General features: G+C 40.9%; 3 protein-coding genes across 4 annotated transcripts; 2 read left to right on the top strand and 1 right to left on the bottom strand.

Annotated features, from left to right (window-relative positions):
- Positions 1 to 5,319: 5,319 nt before the first annotated feature.
- Positions 5,320 to 8,147, top strand: LOC104426403 (laccase-7). The gene is made up of 6 exons (XM_010039454.3): positions 5,320 to 5,545; positions 5,666 to 5,817; positions 6,100 to 6,344; positions 6,444 to 6,572; positions 6,655 to 7,626; positions 7,730 to 8,147. Exons 1-6 carry the CDS (start codon positions 5,453 to 5,455, stop codon positions 7,858 to 7,860), a joined length of 1,722 nt encoding a protein of 573 aa, XP_010037756.2. The 5' UTR covers positions 5,320 to 5,452; the 3' UTR covers positions 7,861 to 8,147.
- A 4,694-nt stretch (positions 8,148 to 12,841) lies between these two features.
- On the bottom strand, positions 12,842 to 14,365 carry LOC104427850. Its single transcript, XM_010040871.2, has 3 exons — positions 14,118 to 14,365; positions 13,679 to 14,005; positions 12,842 to 13,250 (listed from the first exon to the last, which is right to left on the bottom strand). The coding sequence occupies exons 1-3, from the start codon at positions 14,182 to 14,184 to the stop codon at positions 13,102 to 13,104; spliced, it is 543 nt and encodes a 180-aa protein (XP_010039173.2). The 5' UTR covers positions 14,185 to 14,365; the 3' UTR covers positions 12,842 to 13,101.
- Positions 14,366 to 18,183: 3,818 nt separating this feature from the next.
- On the top strand, positions 18,184 to 21,761 carry LOC104426400. Of its 2 annotated transcripts, none has more exons than XM_010039451.3 (5): positions 18,184 to 18,700; positions 19,782 to 19,960; positions 20,473 to 20,824; positions 20,968 to 21,082; positions 21,299 to 21,761. In XM_010039451.3, exons 1-4 carry the CDS (start codon positions 18,257 to 18,259, stop codon positions 21,046 to 21,048), a joined length of 1,056 nt encoding a protein of 351 aa, XP_010037753.2. In that variant the 5' UTR covers positions 18,184 to 18,256; the 3' UTR covers positions 21,049 to 21,082; positions 21,299 to 21,761. The 2 variants fall into 2 exon arrangements, with proteins under 2 accessions (XP_010037753.2, XP_010037752.2); XM_010039450.3 differs by having other exon boundaries at positions 18,185 to 18,700; positions 21,357 to 21,761.
- The last annotated feature ends 886 nt before the right edge of the window (positions 21,762 to 22,647 follow it).

Here is a 22,647-nt window from a genome sequence, read left to right as displayed (position 1 = left end):
AGTTTTGAACATTGTTGCTTTTGTAAATCGCACTCAAATTTTTAATGATGGAATCTTTCATGAAAATCATCATTTAAAAAAAAAAAAGATAAAAAAAAAAAAAAAAACAAAAACAAAAAAAAGAGAGCAAATAAAAGTGTTTTGGGCTCACCTTCCAAAATGAATTTCAAGAAAAGTTGCTTAATGCCCTTCTTCACGTAGTCATTTTCCTGAGCTCATTGAACTCGAAAGCATGCATAAGGTTTCGATAAAATTTTCCATAACAATTCCATTCTAAGAAGTTTTGTTATTCGGAAATGCCTTAGATGCCAAAATAACCCATCGATTCTTTACATGATGAGACAAATGAAAGGAGTAGTCAAATTCCAAAAGGGCAAATTAAAAGAGACATCTTTTTGTAATGTTTCAATAAATGCGATGGAGCATTATTGAGTCATGTTCATCTTAAACAAAGAAATATTCAAATGATGAAACAAATGGGCAATATTATCCCTTCTTCCATGAGAGATACATTGGGATGTTGATCGCTCGACTTTGAAAAGGATGTATCTCGTTCCTAAACTTGATTTCTCTTTAGCATAAAAAATGACAAATCCTTTTCTTTGGTACAGGCTAGACTGAACGGAACAAAGGTTTGCCATATAAGGAGTGGGAGAACAACATTTGATTTGGAGAAAAATCTCTCATTCACCCATCAATGAAGTGTGCTGGAACAACATTGCCAAATTCATCAAAAGGATGTATCGTTCCTCATTTGAATCTAACTAAGAATGGAGATAACTTGTTTCATCTCTCCTTCTTACGCACCTTAACCATAGGAGCAACGCCTTCCACCAAGGAATCAGGAAGAAATTTGCAAGGAATTTTGTCGAGTTACAAACATCCACGAATGTGAATCCAAGAGATGTTAGTGCCCAAAAGATGAAAGCGAGATAATAATGATTCTTTCATTCCCTAAAGATTTTTGAAACATATTCTTTAACATTCTTTACAGTTACTCATCAAAAGTAACATCTTTTCTCAAATAATTTTTATTTTATTATTAATTTTTTTAAGTAAAAAAAAGAAAAAAAGAATTTTCATTAAAAAAAAAAAGAACCTAACCAAGAAAAAAATGAAATGAATAATTGAGAAAAAAATTACAAACTTTTGAGCATCCTTTTTATCCCAAATTGTTTTCTAATTATTCATTTTGAATCATTCATTGAACATATGCAAATGCCAAACAAGAAGTGCTTAAGATGAAGAAAGGCAAGCCCATTTCAAACACGTCCTTTAAACACTTTTGAAAGTGAAGAAGAATTCTCTTAGGAAAAGATTCATTCGCGTTGAGCACAAAAATCGAAATGACAAAAGCGTTTCATTCATCAATCCCAAGTACCAAGCTGACATCTTGTTACCCTTTTGAGCCGAATAAAGATGATCCTTCAAAGTACTTGAGAATGACCCTACATTAGGGCAACATAGGAGGTTATGGTGCGTTGTAAAGCGAAAGGTTGAGAAAGATTCTATTAACCAAGCATCAATCTTCCGCTGATAGTTTCAAATGAATTCTCATTAGAACTCCTTGCCTAAACCCAAAGTGAAGAAGGCATTTTTCTACCCAAAGGTATCCATTGCTTTAACCAATTTGGGCCTGATTATTCATTTCTAAACCATCCCCTTCCGTGGGGTTCAAGGCATGATAAAATACAATGATACACGAGAAAATGTGAAAAGCTTCATAAAAGCTTTTGTTCAAAAGCAAATTTAAAACTAGGGGCATGAAAAAGCAAAGTGTGCTGGTAAAAGCAAGGCCAATGCCCGTTAAGAAAAAAAAAAAAAGCCAAAAGTTGCATCTTATGTGAAAAAAATTATCAAGGTCCAAGTGCTTGTGCAAAAAAAAAAAAAAAAAAAAAAAAATCATCACAAGAGCAAAGGACATTAGAGAAAGGAGCAAAGCTCCCATGCATAAAAGATTAGTTAAGGGACTTTCGAGATGCGTTGTATTTCAAAAGCCAAATGATTTGGAAATGTCCATTATCTGATGTCATGATGATCAACTCTTAAAAACCCTCTTGAAAATTTTAAGCTTAATCATTTTATTTGGTTTGAGTGAAAATGAGAATACCACCAATAAGCTTTGTCTCATCTTCCAAGCTCTCGACTTGTAAAGCCGATGAAGATAGTGACAAATGTTCCTTTGTTGGCCTCAAAGCAATAGTGTTTTCAAAAGACCTTTTTGATTGATTAGATTGTGCTCATTGCAAATTTAAATATAATAAAAATGGGATCAAGTAGCCATTTTATTGAGAGTGCTTTTAAGAAGCTCTAGTTTGGCATTTTGGAAAATAAATGATATATCCATGAGCAAGATGACAATTTTGCGTCAAATCATTTTTTCTAAAGAAAACTTCAATTATTATGACATCTCTAATGACATTTGCTCAAGTTTGAGGTGGGTTTAGCTGGTGCTTCCATAAAAAAAGGTTCATGGTCAGCCTTAAACCATAAGAAACCTTAAACCATGTCATTTCCAAGATTGGTGGGTTCCCGTAAACCACGCTTGTCCGCCTCCAGTCCGAAACCCGTTCGTAGGCCTTTCAAAATCGTTTTTACACGATGAGACTTTAGTCTTCCTCACTTTTTATGGTTTGTATCCTTCAAAGATCAAAGTCTTCCTCACTTTTAAATATGACCCGGAGAGCCTTGATCCAATGCCTTTTCTTATGACCCGGAGAGCCTTGTATCCTGGAGTCTTCCTTCTTATGACCCGGAGAGCCTTGTATGAGTCTTCCTCATTTCTTATGACCCGAAGAGCCTTGTATCTTCTTCCTTCTTCTTATGAAATTGATCATTTTCTATTTTCCAAAGTCTTCCTTCTTCTTATGACCCGGCACAATCTTCTCATAGAAATTGTATCCTTGAGTCTACATCACTTCTTAGTTTTTCAATTTTCTAACTACCTTGTACAATTTCTTATGACCCGGCTTTGTATCTCTTTCTCACTTTCTTATGACCCTACATCCTCCAAAAGCTTTGTATCATGGAGTCTTCCTTTCTTATGACCTGGAGAGCCTTGTATCCTGGAGTCTTCCTCATTTTCCAAAGGCACAATGCTCATAGAAATCCAGTTTTTCAATTTTCTAACTACACAAAAGCAAAACATCCCTCCATAAAAATATATAAGCAAAATCCACTATAAAAATCAAGGATTACAAAAGGTGGCTCTAAAAAGCTTAGACTCTTTCGGTCTCAACTTCTTATATATAAGCAAGGATCAAATCAAAAAGTAGGAAATCTTCTTCATATAGAAAAACCATTCAATTAGGAAATCTATTCAAAATAAAAAAACTTATTTGAATAAGGAAATTTTTATTTTCGGGTTCAAACTTGAGACATATCTAATGGATCACAACAAACATGGTCTTTAATTCAGCAAAACGCCCTAAAGCAGCCATTGTCGGGCCCACGTTGCATGGGAAACAAGTAAGAATATATATAAATAACTACAAAAGGAACATATGCTCAAGAAAAGGCTGAAATCAACATGAAATAGGAAATCCATGTTATGATCAGTTCATGTTCATTTCAAAATACTTCAATCGGTATGTGCAAGAGATATGTCAATTTGGCAATCCTAGTCCAAGTTGGACTTCCCTTCTTTTTTATTATTTATTTATTTCCTCTCTTTGTCAAGGAAGTTGCCGTGTGCATCCAAAATCCAAGCAGGAATATTCAAACCAGGCAAATCCAATACAGAAACAATATCTGCATTATTTGGTTTTCAACTTTCACATACCAAGTTATTTAATTCGGATCGATTTATTTAATAGGCTCAAACTGGAGACATAATTTCAATAGGTTGACTGTTGGATCAATTTCATGTATCATTACCATGCAAATGATCTCTCGATCAAGGCAAGTGGCCAACCCTCATCCATCGGCTGGAATTTTATTTTTTTAAGTCAACCGCTACCTAATCCATAACGAACACTTCAACTCCAAAACGCCTCTCCTTTTTTTTTTTTTTTTTCAAGACCTAGGAAAGAGCAAAGCCATTCTTAATTCGGAAAAGGAGATCCGTGCAACATTACTGGGCGCTTTGGACAGCATTAACGAACTAAGGCAAAACTATTACATCCAGAGTCGTGCATCCTCCACATGGGCGCGCCCCAAGAAACCAAAGTAAATATTAAATAAAATACTTTTTTTTTTTTTTGGGGGTTACTTTTGACTTATTTTTCTCCACTTTCTTGCAAGGGCTCTTGGCATGCAACATGTGGAATGATTCTATCATGGTAGGGCTGCATCATTGTCTCCAACTTAAAAATTGCAAAAATAGTTGGAAGTCAGATTTGATAGTAATGCAATATATTTTTTTATTTTGGAAGTGAGAAAAAATGGAGGGGAGGACCAAAGGGAACAAAGAGTCCAACTTTGAATTTTCACTCATCCCTAGAGGAAGTGAAGTTGGCAAGAAATTGACTCGGCTAATTATGTTTCTTGGATCCCAGCTGTTTCTTGGAAAATAAGTGAAATTATCTTTACTTCAATTATGTCATCGATTCATTATAATCCGGTTGGATAAACAAAAGCTTCAACTTTGGCCGAAAGGGTAGCAATTCTAGACGATGGTCGTCTGGAATTATGCTTGAATAAACGAGAAAGGTGACTTTTGACAAAATAAGCGTTAAATGGGGACGTGGTATTGGCATGGAGCCCATTTGAGTTCCTTCCCAAGTTGTCTTTTGTCAATCTCCACGTCCCTCGGTTGGACAAACCATTAGATAATTTAAGCCAAAAAGGGCCTACTACGCATAAAATAGCGTCCGGATTTCTCAAAGTGACATCGACCTTCCTTCATCAGATCTAGAAATCGCGATGGTAATTGCATACCATCCCAAAAGGGATCGATGAAAATGCAACCCACGGCATTAATAAGGCAAAAATTCCACGGACGTTAGTGTTGGAGATCAAATCATTATCATCCGGGAGGATGCGGCATTGACGTTTTCAAAGGACTTCGCTTGATTGAAGAACCGAGATGCTGAGACTTTTGTCGCTTTATTTTCTTTTTTGTGTATTCTGGATGGCCAACTTTTTCTTTTTCTTTTTGAGGGCATCTGGATGGCCAACTTCAAACTGTTAGATAACGAAGCTTCGGCTAACCCTACCAACGCCAACCCCGGAGGATCGATCGTCAAGGACGACGATTATTGTATATCAGCATCGTTTTCTCTCTTACGTAATGGCTTTGAAAGGGTTTCACAAGTTCTCTCTCTCCGTTCTGTATATATATAGCTGCATGCATCTCGGGTTGAGGCATGCAGAGCAGGCAACACGAGCTCCAATCCTGTGCAAGCTCTCTCTAGAACGACAGCACTTCACAACAGCAACATTAGAAAGGACGACCTTTTCTTGTTGCTGGAATCGCCTTCTTGCACCTTCGAATCGTTTTTCATTCTCCGACATGGCGCGCCCCGAGTCCCTGATATTCTGGGCTTTGGCTCTCGCGGCTTTGTCTTCCATGGCTTCGGCTGCGATCGTGGAGCACACATTTCATGTAATGCGCACGCCATTATGTTTTGTCAGCCTTCTCTCCCTCCTCATCATGCATGTTCCACGTGTTTGATTCTTTGGTTAGATTACAAATGTTTGACGAAGCATTTGCCAAAACTTTCAGGTGCAAAATCTGACGGTGAACCGGTTGTGCCAACGGCGAGTGATCACGGCAGTCAACGGAAGCCTTCCGGGTCCGGCCATACACGTCCAGGAGGGCGACACACTTGTCGTCCACGTCTTCAACAAGTCACCTTACAACCTCACTATTCACTGGTAAAAAGCCTTCCAAAGAAGCTTGTGTTATCGAACATTATTAATAATAATGATTAATTCCCATTCTTATTACTACAATTCGTTTGACTTTGATTAGCGATATGCATGACAGCATTTTCAAACAATTTTAATTTTTCCAGTTTTTCCATTGTTAGTCAAAATCACTTTGACGTTTTCCTAGGTTAAAAGTCCACCGTTTTAAATTTTCTTCAAATGACTTCTTTCATCCAACAAATGGCTTCTTGAATCAATCAATGATAAATAAAATTGATATATCTACAGGCATGGAATATTTCAATTACTGAGTGGTTGGGCAGACGGACCCGAATACATTACACAATGCCCGATCCGACCCGGAAGCAGCTACACCTATAAATTCACCATCACCGGACAGGAGGGGACTCTCTGGTGGCACGCCCATGTCCAGTGGCTCCGCGCGACAGTCCATGGAGCCCTCATCATCCGGCCCCGGGCGGGTCACAAGTACCCGTTCCCCAAGCCCCACAGAGAAATTCCCATTATACTTGGTAATGCTATTGCTACCTCCTATATTTCATAATAATCACACGAGAACTAATAACCTTTGTCTTCAAAGGGAAAAATTCTAACATCCGATTCAACCGCAGGAGAGTGGTGGAATGCTAACGTCATTGACGTCGAAAACCAAGCGCTGGCAACTGGCGCCGCCCCGAACAACTCTGACGCCTATACCATCAACGGGAGGCCCGGAAATCTCTATAATTGCTCTCAAAATCGTAAGCAAATTAAATTGATACGTGCGCATTTCCCACATTGAGTTCATATTTCTTTTAAACTATGCTTTGTTGCATTTTTCAGCCAAGTTCACGTACACGTATAAGGTGCAGCAAGGGAAGACCTATCTGCTGCGCATCATCAACGCTGCGCTCAATAACCAGCTCTTCTTCAAGGTCGCCGGCCACAAGATGACCGTCGTTGCGGTCGACGCCTCGTACACCAACCCGTACGTGACGGACGTCGTCCTCGTTGCCCCGGGCCAGACCACCGACGTCCTCCTCACCACCGACCAGGCCTCAGGGGCCTACTACATGGCGGCCAGCCCATACGCCAGCGCCCCCAACGTGTCGTTCGACAACACGACCACCCGGGGCATCTTCATCTACGAGAATGCCCCTTCCGCCGCAGTTTCTGCCCCGAGGATGCCGGCCCTCCCAGCCTTCAACGACACCCCCACGGCCCACAAGTTCAACAGCAACCTGACCAGCCTGGTCGGCGGGCCACACTGGATCCCGGTGCCACGGCACATCGACGAGCACATGTACGTGACCGTGGGGCTGGGGCTGGCACCGTGCGGTGCGCCCGGGAACAACTCCTGCGGCGGGCCCAACGGGCAGAGGCTCTCGGCCAGCATGAACAACGCCTCCTTCCAGTTACCCACGAGGCTCTCCATCCTGCAAGCCTTCTTCTTCAACGTCCGAGGAATCTACACCACCGATTTCCCCAACAAGCCGCCGGTGGCGTTCGACTACACGAACCAGAACAACAGCATGAACCAGGCACTCATCTTCGCGCCCAAGAAGACGAGCGTCAAGAAGGTGAAGTACAACGCCACGGTCGAGATGGTACTGCAGGACACCTCGTTCATCGCCGTCGAGAACCACCCCATGCACCTCCACGGGTACAACTTCCACGTCTTGGCTCAGGGCTTCGGCAACTTCAACCCAAAGACCGACCGGAAGAAGTTCAACCTCGTGAACCCACAGATCCGGAACACCATAGGCGTCCCCGTCGGAGGGTGGGCCGCCATCCGATTCCAAGCCAACAATCCAGGTGAATTTCACGCCCCGCGCCCTCTTTAATCATGGTTTTGTGCGATTTTCTTTAGCAAATTATAATCATAGCAATCAACATGGTATGTATTATATTATTACAGGTGCATGGATCATGCATTGCCATCTAGACGTCCACTTGCCGTTGGGCCTGGCCACGGCGTTTGTCGTCGAAAATGGGCCAACTCCGTCGTCCACGTTGCCCCCGCCGCCGAGCGACCTGCCGACATGCTAACCCGCTTCTCGAATTATTTTTTATTTGGTATTTTCGCCGCAAGAATTATTGCTCTTTCCCCCATTCACTATTCTCTCTTTCATTATTTTGTTTGTTTGGGTTTTTAATTCGTTTGCCATTCCTTCCGAGGCAAGAAAGAGCTTGTAGCAAGGACGGAATTCCTAGTCGCACTATTGCTTTCATTCCCTTAAAAAAAAAGTCATTCTTGTATCGCGTGATTGGAGTTCACATCTTTTGGTCTGTAATCCAATGAAATGAAATGATAGATTTGTTTCGTTCAATTTCAATTCGAGAGTTTTTCAATTCTGTGGTTTCTCTAAAAATATTCTTGGCGGGGCCACACGAAATTTCGTACTCGTTGCTGGCGGAGAAAAATAAATCAGAAAAATTGCGATTCCCAGAGCAAGCTACTTTGACTGGACTTCATGGTAACATGTGACAAAAGCCCTGATGATTTAGGGATAATGACATGAGCTAATTTTCCTTATGGGTGGTAAAACCAAGTCGAAGGTAATTGGTAATGGACGATGGGATAGAAGTTGGCCACGGAAGGCAAGATTAGGTCGCCTTCCCATTCTAGAAGAGAAGAATGACCAAGTTTTGTTTCTGTCTGCTTCAACGCCTAAGCTAAATTCCACGAGTCAAAGATAGATTAGGAGGAAATTTCGAACGGAAAATTACATCTTCTTGATGTACTAGGTCAACCCGGGTTTCTGGATGTTGCAGACTCGTGAGGGTTGTTCTTCAATGATATTTGAGGTTGGTTGTGGAGTTCTTGTTACGGTGACTTATGAAATGTGTTTTATTTTTATTTTTTTTAAGGATTATTTTACCTGATGGACGATTAGATTATTGTATTACAGGGTTTCTTTTTTAATTTAATCACAACAGGTTTTTGGTTTGTTATGATACTGTTGTGGGTTCTTAAATTTTTATCAAGTTTTTTTTTTGGTTGAATTTTATCGAGGTTTTCGTCACACGTTTTGTCAGGTTTACATGATGGGTTTTTTTATATATGTTTCATTGCATGAGAATGTAAAAAAAAAAAAAAAAAAAAAAATCAAAAAAGTTCCCATTTCCGGGTCAGACCCGAAATGGCCCGGTCTTTTTGGGTCCGGGCCAGGTCGGATCCCTAGATTCTAGCGCTACTGGTGAGTTCTGTCTTAAGAAAGGTTGTCATATTGCCAAAGGTGTGGGAGGCCAAGTTAGTCATGACAAAAACTGGCAGTGGACATGGAATTGTCTAACGAGACTGTTGTGCGTCTTCTCAGGAATTGTCGAGAGACAGCTTCGTTTTGGAAATGTCTCGATTGTCCCGAGTGTTGGCACTCACCATCTGCTTTTCTTCCACTCGGAACTAAGATTAGGGAAACCAATAGAAAATCTAGACTGCTTAATTGAAAAAGAAATTAGAGAGTTTCCAAACTGAGGCGAGAACTTACATGTTTCCGACAACCGTGTCTTGAAAAAGCTGCTGAACAGACCAAAATCATTAAGCACCTAGTCTTCGACACAAGTTGGACTGGAAAGGCCTCTGGGTCGCTGGGCACAAGCTAAATACTGATGGTGGTTTATTCCATGTTGTAAGATAAACAACAGGCGGTGGAGGAATTATTGCTTTCATTCCCTTCAAAAAAAAAAAAAAATCGTTCTAGTATCGAGTGATTGGAGTTCACGTTCTTTGGTTTGTAATCCAATGAAATGAAATGATAGATTTGTTTTGTTCAATTTTAAATTGAGATTTTCTTCAATTCTATGGTTTCTCTAAAAATATTTTCGATGGGGCTGCTCGAATTTCATACTCATTGATGGTGGAGAAAAATCAATCAGAAAAATTGCAATTCTGAGAACAATCTACTTTGATTGGACTTCAGGGTAACATGTGACAAAAGCCCTGATGATTTAGTGATAATGACATAAGCTAATTTTCCTTATGGGTGGTAAAACCAAGTCGAAGGTAATTGGTAATGGACGATGGGATAGAAGTTGGCCATGGAAGGCAAGATTAGGTCGCCTTCCTACTCTAGAAGAGAACAATGACCGAGTTTTGTTTGTCTGCTTCAACGCGTGAGGTAAATTCCACGAGTTAAAGATAGATTAGGAGGAAATTTCGAACGGAAAATTACATTTTCTTGATGTACTAGGTTAATCTGGGCTTCTGGATGTTGGAGACTTGTGAGGCTTGTTCTTCAATGATGTTTATGGTCGGTCGTGCAGTTCTCGTTACGGTGACTTATGAAACGTCTTTTTCTTTTCAGGATTATTTTACATGATGGACGATTAGATTATTGTATTACGGGTCTTTTTTAATTATATCATAACAGGTTTTTGGTTTGTTATTATTCTGTTTTAGGTTTTTAACTTTTTATCAAGGTTTTTGACATACATTTTATGCCAGGTTTATATGTGTTTCACCGGTTTTGGATCCCACAACAAAATATCTTTCATCAAGTGTTATATTTTAGCTTTTATATAAGGAGACTCGAGTTTTGTATTAATTTTGGACAGAGAGGGTCAAATGCAAATGAGACTACACACGTTATAATCTCGAATTCAAATAAATCACCGACTTAACACGAGCTTAATATCAATGATAATCAATGTTGAAACCTAATTAGTGACATCATCTAAACTTACTTTAATGTAATAATGAAAACCCATTAAAAGTAAAGTAGTTTACACAATATCGAAGGTACTTCAACAACAATGGATAACAAGATGCTTAAAAAGCACTACTTTTTAGTAAGTCGAGGGCACGGCGTCGGAATCTAATTAACAACTCTAAACAACAAGAACAATGCTTAGTAAACAATGATCATAGATGGATATAAGGGACACAATCTCGTAATCTAACCAACAACGCTAGACAGTGATAACAACACACGGTGCACACTTCTCTCAGATGCATATGAGGACACAATGTCGAAATCTAATCAACGACACTGGACAAAGGCAATACCTAATGAACATTGTTCCTAGATGAGGATAAGGACATAACGTCGAAATCTAAGGGTTAGCACTGGAATCTAACCGATAGCACTGCCTAGGATGTAGACACTTGCCAAAATTGAATTTACGATGAGAATCTTAAGCTATAGCTAGTCTAAACTTAGTAAGGATAAAGGCAAGATAAAATAATTTTGTGTATTGTTCGGGGGGCCATTTGTTGGATTGCTTGTGGTATTTATAGGCCAATTTGGTAATTGTCAATGGTCGGTTACCTCTTCCTCAAGAGTCACTCCACATTCCATGTTGAACCACCTTATCCATATTTAGTTTCTGACTTATTCAACAATATTCTCATGGCTTGTTCAACAAGTATTAAACGCTCCTCTTGAATTTGGCACCATTTTAACTGTTCCCGCCTATTTACACCGTCAATGTTGTATCTTCATCAGTGATCCTTGGCCTCGACATATGGCAACTAGTTGCTTCATCATGGAATTATATGTCTTTGTATGTTTGTCAAAATTCAGCTCATGGTCTCTCAAAATCCTTAATTATCCTTCCTTTTATGACTACTTATGGGCTGGACCGATGTAAATTATGGCCCATATATGGTCATGGCGATGATTTTTAGAATTTTCCATCCCTCATAACCAGCACGTGCTTGTAGGAGTATTTTTGGGTGTCAACTACATGATGAAATTTTGATATATGATTTATTACATGAGAAAAAAAAAATTCCATTTCCGGGTCAAGCCCGGAATGCCCTGGTCTTTTTCGGTCTGGGCCCAAGCCTCGGACGGGGTCGGGCTCCCTAGATTTTTGCGCAACCGGTGAGTTCTGTCTTAAGAAAGGTTGTCATGTTGCCAAAGGTGCGGAAGGCGTACTCATGGCAAAAACTGGCGGTGGACATGGAATTGTCCAATGAGACTGTCGTGAGCCTTCTTAGGAATTGTCGAGAGACAGCTTCGTTTTGGAAATGTCTCGATTGTCCCAAGTGTTGGCACTTAGCAGTAGCTTTTCTTCCACTTGGGACTATGATTAGGGAAAACACCAGAAAATCTAGACTGCTTGGTTAAAAAAGGAGAGAGAGTTTCCAAACTGAAACCAGAACTACATGTTTCCGACAACCGAGTCTTGAAAAAGCAAGGAGTCCTGAACACAAGTTGGATTGGAAAGGCCTGAGTCGCTGGGCACAAGCTAAATACTGACTGATGGTGGCGCATTCCACGTTGTAAGATAAACAACAGGCAGAGGACGAATTATCGTATCAGGGATCGTCAAGGACACACCTCAACCAGCTGGATCCAACTGACATCAAAGCATGCATAAGGGGAAGCCGACAGAATTGCGGATTTGCTTGCGGAGCAAGCAGGTACAGATGCAAACGGTGTCCCCCTTTGGTTCCCCAACAAGACCTTTATGGCGTTCTCCCAGACAGATTTGTCCCTGTGCCAATGGAGTCCCCACCCGATATCTTCCAGGCAAGCTTTGTCCGAGCGAGCACTGCTAACCACCCCATGGAACGAGAGTCATACCTTAGACATGCCTCTTAGTACTGTATTTTGCTGTTTGTTTGGTGTTGCTGTTGATGCCTAGTTTTGGGTATTCTCTTATGGTGCCGTAAACTTTATAGTTCGGCTCAACGAAGATCGTTCTTATCCATACAGCTTGAGGAGGTCGGCAAAGCCAACCTGTTTGTTTATTTCTGTTAGATTTCGGTGTTAACGTGCAAGTGCGCGCATGTTTGCGGGCCTTTCGGCGAAGGAGCAACAATGGCACAAGGTCAAAGAATTCTCACTAGATAATTCGAGAAAACGCCATTGTCTTGAAAGAATGCCATTCTCAGTCTCTAAAGATCACAACAAGCATGGTGTTTAATTCAAGAAAACGCCCTAAAGCAGCCATTGTCGGGCACGCGTCGCATGGGAAACAACCTAACCATGCTCTGTTCTCCACGATAAATTTCGTATAAATGGTTGCGCACTCAGGATCCAAAATGGACCGGATCGCAAAGAATCAAATCACAGAGAAAGAGCTCAGAAAAAAATGAATTTTATTATGAATTAGAGAAATCGGAACAATCCCAAAAGCACTCCTCAGTTGCGAGTATAGAATCCTCGCCAAATCTGGAAGCGAAATAAAATGATAACAACATAGTAAATATCCCGTCCCTCTTTGCCTATATATATCTGTATTTATTATTCCTCCTTCAACATGTAATCACCAGAGCCAAAACCCAAAATAAAACCAAAACGCGTGTGAACGAATTGAATATGTCTCTCTCGTCGGTCATCACAGGGAATCGGGAGATGGGGCCATGGCGAAGAGCGTGGACGACTGGGCCGATGCGGGGCCGGGGGCTGCTCCAGAGCTCAAGAGCTCGATCATGGTGCGGTGAGGGTTCGCGCGTTGCGCATCGCAGAGATCCGGCAAGTACACCCCTGCAAGAGTTCATGCAAGCAAAGCCATAATCAGATAAACGTCTGATATAATTTGTCAAACAATGATCATGTCTGAACTCAAGTGTCGGGTTAGATATCTTCTCAAACTCGGGAGGTGAATCGTTGCATTCAAACGAAAGACGACGCTTGAGTCTTAAGGTAAATTGAAGACGACATTTCATCTCCCAAATTGAGAAACTGAAAAACTTTAGATATTTAATATTTTCAAAAGTCAATCCAAATGCGACAGCTCTTTTCCAAGCGAGAGAGAGAAGGAAAAAATCCCTTGAGTAGAGAAGAAGGAAAGTATATGACGCATCAAAGGTGACGCTGATCAATCAGACCTAATATTACCGCCCTAACCAAGAAATGTCGCTAGAATTCGTGAAGTTCCAGCAATGTCTAGATAAACACGTGTAGTCGTTTACCTTCTCCGGCGGCCAGGTTGAAGTAGAGGTCGACGATGTTGGGGCAGTTCTGGAAGCACTGGGGAGCGCAGAGCCTGGAGGTGAATTGCGGGTCCATGAGGGAGTCGGACGAGATCCCGACTGATCTCCGGTCGACCCCGCAGGCTTGGACGCACTCGTCGCCCTCGACGTACCCGGCCATCCTCTCCACCACCACCTCCGACGTCCTGCACTGGTACTCTACCTCGCCACCTGCCGACGTGAGGGTCTCCAGCAAGCACCGCTTCCCGGAGGACGCGATGGCGAACGCGCACATGTCATTGGGTATCTCCTCGCATGTGATCTCAGCTACATCGCAGCGCAAAGGAGATCATCAAGAAACGCCAACGCGAGGAGGGAAAAAAAAATAAAAAACAAGAAGAGAAACGAGCGATGTAGATGCATGGGATGGAGATCGTACCTAGAGCTGCATGGAGGAGGAGAGAGGAGACGAAGAGGAGGAGAGGCAGCTTGGTAGGGACGGCCATGGATGGAACGCTCTGTTGATCCCTGCGTTGAGGTCGAGAAGAATCAAAGGAATGAGATGAGGCGTTGGTTTCTGTTGGTTTTTGTTCTTTTTTCGGTGGGTGCGGAGGTTGAGAGAGAGAGGGAGGAGATTGTGGATGTATTGAGAGATAAACAGAGAGATGACCCTACGAAGTAAACGATGGTTCGATGCTGACTATTTATAGAGAGAGAGAGAGAGGACTTGGATTTTGCTTTGCCGGCTCGAGGTTCTTTTCGTGCGTTCGTTGTCTCCTCCACCATCGATGGGAATGCGTCAAAGCCACTAGCCCTCTTTTTGCTATTTTCTTATGGATTTTGGCGCGTTTGGAAGGAGGGGGGGTTGATGTTTTACCAGCTGGTGGACTGTCACGACTCCCGCCATCTTCTGGCGGAATTCCCCACAAATCGTGACATACTTCTTGGCATTTTTTAAATGCGAAACGATTTCGGAGTCTTTCCCAAAGGATACGTGCTCGCTTGTTTCATGCCGACGTGCCTCGGCGTTTGGTTTTTGAAGTTTCAACTTCACCTAAAGCCTCTCTCTCTCTCTCTCTCTCTCTCTCTCTCTCTCTCTCTCTCGATACTTCGCCGTGTATGGTCAGAAAGTGGGATCCGATTTTTTCTTGAAATAGGTCATGGTTGATCTTTGTCAATGTCTACTTATTCATCATACCAAAAAATCTAATCGTAGATCTCTTGATACAATGATCCTGCTTGGATTTATCCAGCTCAATGCGCACTTTGGACGCGTCTAAGCAAAGAGCAGATACTCTCCGGCTCATTGGCTCACCTGCTTAGCCCCGATCAAGCCCGACCATGCCCCAATCGTCTTATCAAGAAAACCCCATCTTTTCATGTTTATGAGCAGGTATGGATAAGGACTTTTAGGCACAGCACATCCATCGATTTGGTCTGTCTAAAAAGTGATCACTCATAAACTCGATTTTATTTCCACATGCCAAGGGAAACATCTAGTAGTTCATGTTAGCTTATCAATATAGTAATTGATTCGAATTTGTATTACATATTTTTTTTTTTTAAATAGTCGTACAATAAAATTTATAAATAAGCTTATGTACTCTTAATCAAGATGTATCAGAATGTTTGCAAATTTCATATTTTTCTCTTCCGCGTATTATTTTCTTAATTATGGTTTCGACCGGATTTATAGAACACCTCGAATTCTTCGCCCGCCTACGTAAACTTGCCAAGGAAAAATCCAAAAATGAGAAACGTCAAATGTTTAGACGCGTTGTATACTGTAATGATATATGCAATCTTCACCAGGACAGGGCTAAGATTCCTAATTTTCAATTCCGGAAATTCCCGAGATTCGTCAGTTATGGCGTCTGTAGAGTCCGAGGCGTGAAGGAAACACGAAGGGACGGAGGAAGACGTGTGCACGAACGCTTCGGAAGTTGACCGGTCAAGTCGGTTCCGATTACCGAGTCACGGCTGCCGCCGCGGGTTGGTTGGTTGGTTGGTTACCGTGTGAACATCGACGGGATCAGCTTGTCGGCGAAACGCGTCTACACGATCAAATCGATGTTCTAGAGACAAGATCAATGCAGCCTGTATTAAAACCGATTTATCATTTTAGTCGAGCATTCATCCAACGTCTATTGCGTCACTTTAAATTACCAATTCCTGTAAATGAACCTTGGAGACATTTGAAATGTTGTTTCATTAATCAACATTGGAGTTTCATACCGTGGTTGCACAAAGAAACTCCGTCTTGATGAATGTTTCTTGCGACATGATCAATTCTGTGAATTTTGTTTTTTCTTTCTTTCTTTCTTCTAGGGATAAGTTACTAACCCTTGACAAAATAGCTTTTATATTTGCACAACCTAATTCAATCGCGTTTCCGATTAGACTCTAACATGACGGTGCAGCTCTGTAATCTACTTTGAATATCGAAGCGTTCATATTCAAATACAATTTAAGCTCGATTGCTGCATTTCGTCATCTCTTATAAAATGAAAATGAAAGCCAATGTTTTTTCTTTCTTTTTCTAAATCTCAAAAGTCGGAGTAGTTAGTCAGAGCATTTAGGGATTTTCGGTTCAGCAAATTAAAGATAGCTCGTTCGAATCTCATCAACTCTACATTCAATTTGCTCTATGGTGGAACTATCTGTATAAACCCTAAAAAAGCTCAGATTCAACCCATTCAAGAGAGGTTTGTTGGATATTTCATGGGCTTTTAGCCAATTCAACGTATATACTAAGAGATGGCCGAAGTACCACAGATAAAAGCATCGGAACTTTTCCAAACCAACCAGTATTGGTTTGGGAAAGATTGTCGGGTTGGTGAAAGATTGTTGATGAGAAGTAGATGTTGACAGAGTCAATAAGAAATGGTCCGACTACTTTGAATAAACGAAAAAACCAGGGTCGAACCTGCCTATGTAAAATTAAATAAATACGTACAAAAATAGGTTGACATTTATTTTAGGTAAAGAAAATGATAGATTCAAATTGAACGCTCAGATATTGAATATGTCATTCCCTTATAGAAATATGCATGACAAGAATAGTTCTAAAATAAAAATCAAGTGAGTATATAATATCCCTGAGATTGCGTATTTGATGGAGCATGAACATTCGTCGAATGGCTTTGACGTGTCAGGGGTGTTCAACATGGATCCGATCAAATCAACTCAAAATCATTTATTAGTTTATCGATTTAGTTTTGGGGCGGATTAATTCTCCTTTGCTTATCGAGCAATTCGATTCGGTTCGGTTGGGTTTACGTCGAAGACGCAACATCCAGACGTAGGATGGGAACTGGCCCCTTGGTCGCGGTCATGGAACCCCTCTTATGACGTGAGAGGCCATGGTTGATGGACTTCAGATGGGCTTAAAGCCCATCGATCCATGACGTTTCTATTCCTAGGCCCAGAGAATCACCAGTGCTATCACGTAAAGACGGAGGTCCGGGGTTGGGCTGAGTTGAAATGATTTCATCCATGTAGTCTCATTTTAACTTATTTTCATGCAATGCAAATTTTACAACCTGCACCAGACACAATGGATTCCCAAACCAATTATTGACCTAACACATACCCAAATTCTATTGAATATGACTAACCTATAGCAACTCCGCCTATTATATATAGGTTAAGAAATGGATTTATGATTATTTTGATAGATCTAATCAACCATTCAAATGATGGTCAAATGAGAAATCTTCGGACACTACCATTAGGCGTGCCGGCAGAATACATCAATTTAAACAATGACTACTTGATTTGTTGAGGTTATAATTCAAGATATAGGCAAGCTCACATAAACAACTATATATGTCATCATATTTAAATATTACCCTTAAGGTGCCAATCACAATATGCATAGACTTGTTTTCCTAGAGGCCTTGATCAAGTAATACAATTGACGTGACAACAACTTTCCCCGTCTAAGCCAAATTAGACCCTTCAACAAGGGCATCCATTTGACGTGATAATAACTTTTCCCATCTTACTATTTCAAACGGTCAAGGCCTGAAATATCAACTTTTTACTTATAATTTTTTTCTTTTAAAATCTTGCAATTCGAGAGATTTCACTTTTATCCGGAACAATTGAAATTTTTTAAAACATACAAATATCAATGTACATATTCATAAAGAATCTTTTTATAATAATTTAAATGGTATTTTAATGTCTGGCCCATAGGCACGTGTGAAAAAAAAGAGTCATTTAGTCGGGCCTTGCCTATTTAGAAGTTGTTTATTACTTTTTAAGATTTTCATTCTCGAAATTAAAAAACGAGAGAAGTCCTTAAAATTTCGGAAAATCGAAAGAGTATTCTTTTATTTTATATTTTTAATATCTACATATCGCGATATGCTGTAGACAATTTTCGTTGAATAAAAGCCAAAGCACTAGTGGAGAGGCGCAAGATTCAAAAAAAAAAAAAAAAATTTACAGTTTTTGCAAAATTATATATAATTTTTGGATAGCGTCGTTGGCTTGAATCTCCGTGGGAAAAAGGAAAAAGAAAATCAGAAAAATCAACAGAAATCACATCCTATCCAGTATCCACAGAAGAAAATGAAGCAAGGACTTCTCCAATGGAGTCCTTGCAACCACCTCCGCCCCTCCCTCTCCTCCTCCTTCCTCCTCCGCTCGCCAATCCGTATAGCCAGGGTCGCCGGACGGCCCCCGCCGCCTCCTCCTCCGGCGGCGGCGGCGGTCTCCGCGGCTCTCGAGCCGCCAGCCGGCGCCGAGGCCCTGACGGCGAGGGAGCGGAGGCAGCTCCGGAACCAGAGGCGGGAGAGCAGGGCGGCCTACAACTGGCGGGAGGAAGTGGAGGAGCGGCTCATCAAGAAGCCCAAGAAGCGGTACGCCTCCTGGACCGAGGAGCTCAACCTCGACACCCTCGCCGAGCCGGGGCCCCAGTGGTGGATCGTCCGCGTCTCCCGCGTCCGGGGCCAGGAGACCGCCGATTTGATCGCCCGCTCGCTCATCAGGAACTTCCCCGAGGTCGACTTCAAGGTGAGTTTCCGGACCGATCGATTCTGGCCTCGATACTCGACGAGGAGTTGGCGGAGTCTCGTTAGAATTCGTGGACTAGGGAGGTTGAGTCTGTGTTCGGTGCGTTCGCGAAGTTTCTGTTGAATTCTAGGATGAATATAGGGTAATTTCGATGTTTTGGTACGAGTTGGTAGCTGGTCCAAGTATCTGTACGTGTAAACCGGTCATTTAGCCAAAAATTTAAAAAAAAAAAAAATACTAAAATTGTGGAATCGTTTGAGACCAATGAGGAATTCTCGGAACAGTGGATGATGATGAAAGAAATCATTTTGCTACACTTGGAGGATTTCTCCTCCTACATTTTCAGCATGTAGTTAATCAAAATGCTGATACGGAGAGTTATGTATGAAATCGATTGAGAATCGACGATCCAGCTTACTTTTAAGTCGAACTTGGCTGCCATACCTAAGATTTGACTCGATAACAATCCTGCTTGGCATCGAGCATTAGTCTTCTGAGATGTAGCGCATGTTTTGGTACTTGCTAAGAAGATTTTTGCTTTGAGATCAGTGGCCTTATGACTGACGTGAGGTGAATTTTGCTAATTGCTGAGGAAGGGTAGGAAGCGTATTCTTTCTGGTGGGAAGCTCGATGTTCAGGTTAGAACTGGGGGACATGAAACGTGGAAGGTGTGATAGACATGATTTAATGAGCTCACCCCCCTCATCATGAGGAATAATCAATCTTAGTGACAATCCAGGACATGGAGTTGCCTGCTTAGTTTCATGATGCATGGTCAATTTAGGAGTCCTGCTCCTTTTTAAAGCTTTCTCGTGATGTTATGTATCTATAACATTTGATATGCTTCATTTTGAAGCTACTTTACTCTCCCTCTTCAATGAAATTGTCAAATCGACAGATGCCGTTCCATCATTTAACGGTAGAGTGCCATTTCTGAATGTGTTGTTCAGATCATCTTTTAGGTGCTATCTCTTTCTTGCTTGATTAATATCATCAGCTTGTATTGTGATTTAAATGTAGCCACCAGGGAACCATATCTACTCATTTGTGTGCTCTTATATTTCTAGCTTGTAATTTCCAGGTATATGCACCAGCTGTCCAAGAAAAGAGGAAATTAAAGAATGGTTCTTATTCTGTTAAAGCAAGGCCCCTCTTTCCAGGATGTGTTTTCTTAAGATGCATTTTAAACAAGGAGTTACATGACTTCATTAGAGAATGTGATGGAGTTGGAGGCTTTGTGGGATCGAAAGTTGGAAATACGTGAGCAATTGCAATTCTGTACTTTGCTTCATCTGACTTGTTCTCTTCTTTGTTAGAATTATAGGATGGTTTGTGGCTTAGTTGTAGCATGTCTGATTGCTTCATTTGGCTGTTCTGAAGACAAAAATTTTATTTGTATCTACTTAAGTATACCATTAGCTGTAACTATGATCCTTCAATTGTGTTAATGTTCAGTCCACTGTGCACTGCAGTCTAATTTGATGTATAATGTGAAAATGAGAAGTCAAATTTTTTCTTATCCTTTGAGAATCTCTCTAGCCACATTTTTTCCTTACCCTGTGAGAATCTCTTAAGCCAGAAGTACTTCTTTCTTACCCATCAAGGATTACAATTCCCCGTCTGCACAAGAATCTTTTATTTTCATGTGCTGCCTTTCCAAGTGTCGTGAAAAATCAAAACTCATCTTTCTGACAGTTGTTTGAACACCCTCGGACTTGCTTTTAAATTACATGCTTCTCTTTCTTAGCTATGGTGCTGGTCTTTTCATTCAGAAAAAGGCAGATAAACAAGCCTCGGCCAGTATCTGAGGATGACATGGAAGCTATCTTCAGGAAGGCAAAAGAAGAACAAGAGAAGACCGACCGAGCTTTTGAGGAGGAGCAAGTGTCTGAAAAGCTCAAGTCTGAAAAGCTTGATCTAGACCTACATTCAAGTACAGATGATTCTTTGGAATCTGCGTTGAAGCCAAAGCACAAGTCCCGAAAATCTTCCAGCACAGTTGGTGGTTTATCTGCTAAAGAAAAATACAAGCTTCTTGTCCCGGGTTCCACTGTTAGAGTTTTATCAGGAACTTTTGCAGGCTTTGAAGGCAGCCTCAAGAAGTTGAATCGCAAGAATAAAAAGGTAACATGCCTTGACATATTGCATACTTTTTGCCTACATTAATCCAAAGGCATTTTCCCATACCTTCTCAAATGGCCAATGGTGGTTCATGCATCTGTTTGTCAAGAAACAAGAAACATAACCAATGTACTCATCTTTTGTAGGCAACCATTGGATTTGCACTATTTGGGAAAGAAAGCTTGGTAGACTTGGATGTGGATGAAATTGTACCGGAGGTGGCATAACCTTTGAATCTTTTCGATGAATCCCTGGTACATGGTAAGATTGCGTTCTCGTACACTTACATAATTTATGAGCTGTAATTGGGACATAAGTCATATGTATCCCACAATATCATCAGAGAACGCACACTTTTTCCATACTTGAATGGCATAGAAAATGATCCGCGGTCTCCTTTTAAAATCTATGCGTGTAAGCCAAGCCTGACAACAGGGATAATGTTGGGTTGATTAAGTTTTCATTGACGTTCTTCAGGCAGGCTCCAATGTGAAGATGATGGCTATGTTTTAATCCCTCGACGATGAATTTGCAGGGTGATTGACCCAGAGGCATGCAGGCGCATAGGTCCATTGACCGTTGTACGCTTTGATCGGGTTGTTTTCTGTCGGCAGTGAATGGAAAACATTTAGAGATCAAGTTCTACTCGATACCAGGTGAGAGAATTAGTGTCTTGTCATCATAATGACCCGTAGAAAATTCTATCCAGCGGATCGTCAGAATGTCTGATTGAGTTGGAGAAAGAATATGCTAGGCCGGGGTCTGTAGTGCTCGAGCTGGTCAATCTTCTTTTCATTGCGAGCAATTCTTCTTGTTCGTTGTCAATCGATTGTCTATCTTATCGTAGTAGGAAAAACAAGCGACTCCACTGAAAGCCCAACCACTTGGTCGATCCCACCAAGATTCACAAACTATTCAATCCCGATCGGATCTTGTCGCATGCCATCTTGTCCGCAGAACAAATTGGAGAGACCCTATACTTAAAAATCTTGTCTTATCATTGCTATGATTTATTTCCCTATAATAATCTCCACTGATGTGAATTATTAATTAGTTTACCAGAAGAATTAAGAATTGAAGAAAAACCAACTAGAAAAGATATCGGCACTGAACATATTGAGAGATTTAATCCGTTTGCCACAGGGTTTTCCACCTAAAATTTAGCAAACAAGATATTAGACTTTTAAATTCTGAAAAATTATGAAGATCGTATATGGTGGTTCTATACGTGGATATTTATGTGTTTTGAAAGATTTCACGGGTTTCACATTAAATGAAATTCGAACTGTGACGGTCGCTAGATATGGGGAAAAAAAAAGTAGTGGACAATTCGGAGCAGATCTCACTACAACCACTCTCAATTCGCGTACATGAAATCTAGACAAGAGTGGATGCTTTTGTACCATGTACTTGACGAGGATGGTTGGCCTTTTTTCCTCGAGTTGGCTTCCTAGGACTGGTTATCCAACATTATGTTCCTATGCTGGCAAAAAGAAAACATTATGTTCTTATGGCCAAGAACTAACATTATATGAATATGAATAGTGATAACTGCTTGCATGATATGGCCCTAGCTGATTCACCGAATGTGTAATCGAGAATTAAGTTGTTTTTGAATTACTTATTATGAAAACTTTAATTGAGCGATGACCTTGAAATAATGAAACCAATATTTGCTTGGCCATAAAAAAAAAAATTAAGAAAAAACAATTAAAAGTGAAAAACAAATAAATTAAATAGCAAAAATAGTGGATTTCGATGCCGAGAACGGGTTTAGCGATTGCTTAGGTACAGATGATATTAATAAGCTTTCCGATGAGTATTTA

This window comes from Eucalyptus grandis, chromosome 11, assembly GCF_016545825.1.
Source record: "Eucalyptus grandis isolate ANBG69807.140 chromosome 11, ASM1654582v1, whole genome shotgun sequence".
In the NCBI taxonomy this organism is placed as follows: Eukaryota; Viridiplantae; Streptophyta; class Magnoliopsida; order Myrtales; family Myrtaceae; genus Eucalyptus; species Eucalyptus grandis.
Note: the sequence above shows the minus strand (reverse complement) of the source record. Positions and strands in the feature narration are given on the sequence as shown.

Coding starts and splice junctions, on each gene's coding strand:
- LOC104426403 (XM_010039454.3), top strand. CDS start 5,453: ATGGCGCGCCCCGAGTCCCTGATATTCTGGGCTTTGGCTCTCGCGGCT. Junction 6,345..6,443: donor AGAAATTCCCATTATACTTG/GTAATGCTATTG, acceptor ATTCAACCGCAG/GAGAGTGGTGGAATGCTAAC. Junction 6,573..6,654: donor CTATAATTGCTCTCAAAATC/GTAAGCAAATTA, acceptor TGCATTTTTCAG/CCAAGTTCACGTACACGTAT.
- LOC104427850 (XM_010040871.2), bottom strand. CDS start 14,184: ATGGCCGTCCCTACCAAGCTGCCTCTCCTCCTCTTCGTCTCCTCTCTC. Junction 14,006..14,117: donor CCTCCTCCATGCAGCTCTAG/GTACGATCTCCA, acceptor GCTGCGATGTAG/CTGAGATCACATGCGAGGAG. Junction 13,251..13,678: donor CAACCTGGCCGCCGGAGAAG/GTAAACGACTAC, acceptor GAACTCTTGCAG/GGGTGTACTTGCCGGATCTC.
- LOC104426400 (XM_010039451.3), top strand. CDS start 18,257: ATGAAGCAAGGACTTCTCCAATGGAGTCCTTGCAACCACCTCCGCCCC. Junction 19,961..20,472: donor GGATCGAAAGTTGGAAATAC/GTGAGCAATTGC, acceptor CTTTTCATTCAG/AAAAAGGCAGATAAACAAGC. Junction 20,825..20,967: donor TGAATCGCAAGAATAAAAAG/GTAACATGCCTT, acceptor CATCTTTTGTAG/GCAACCATTGGATTTGCACT.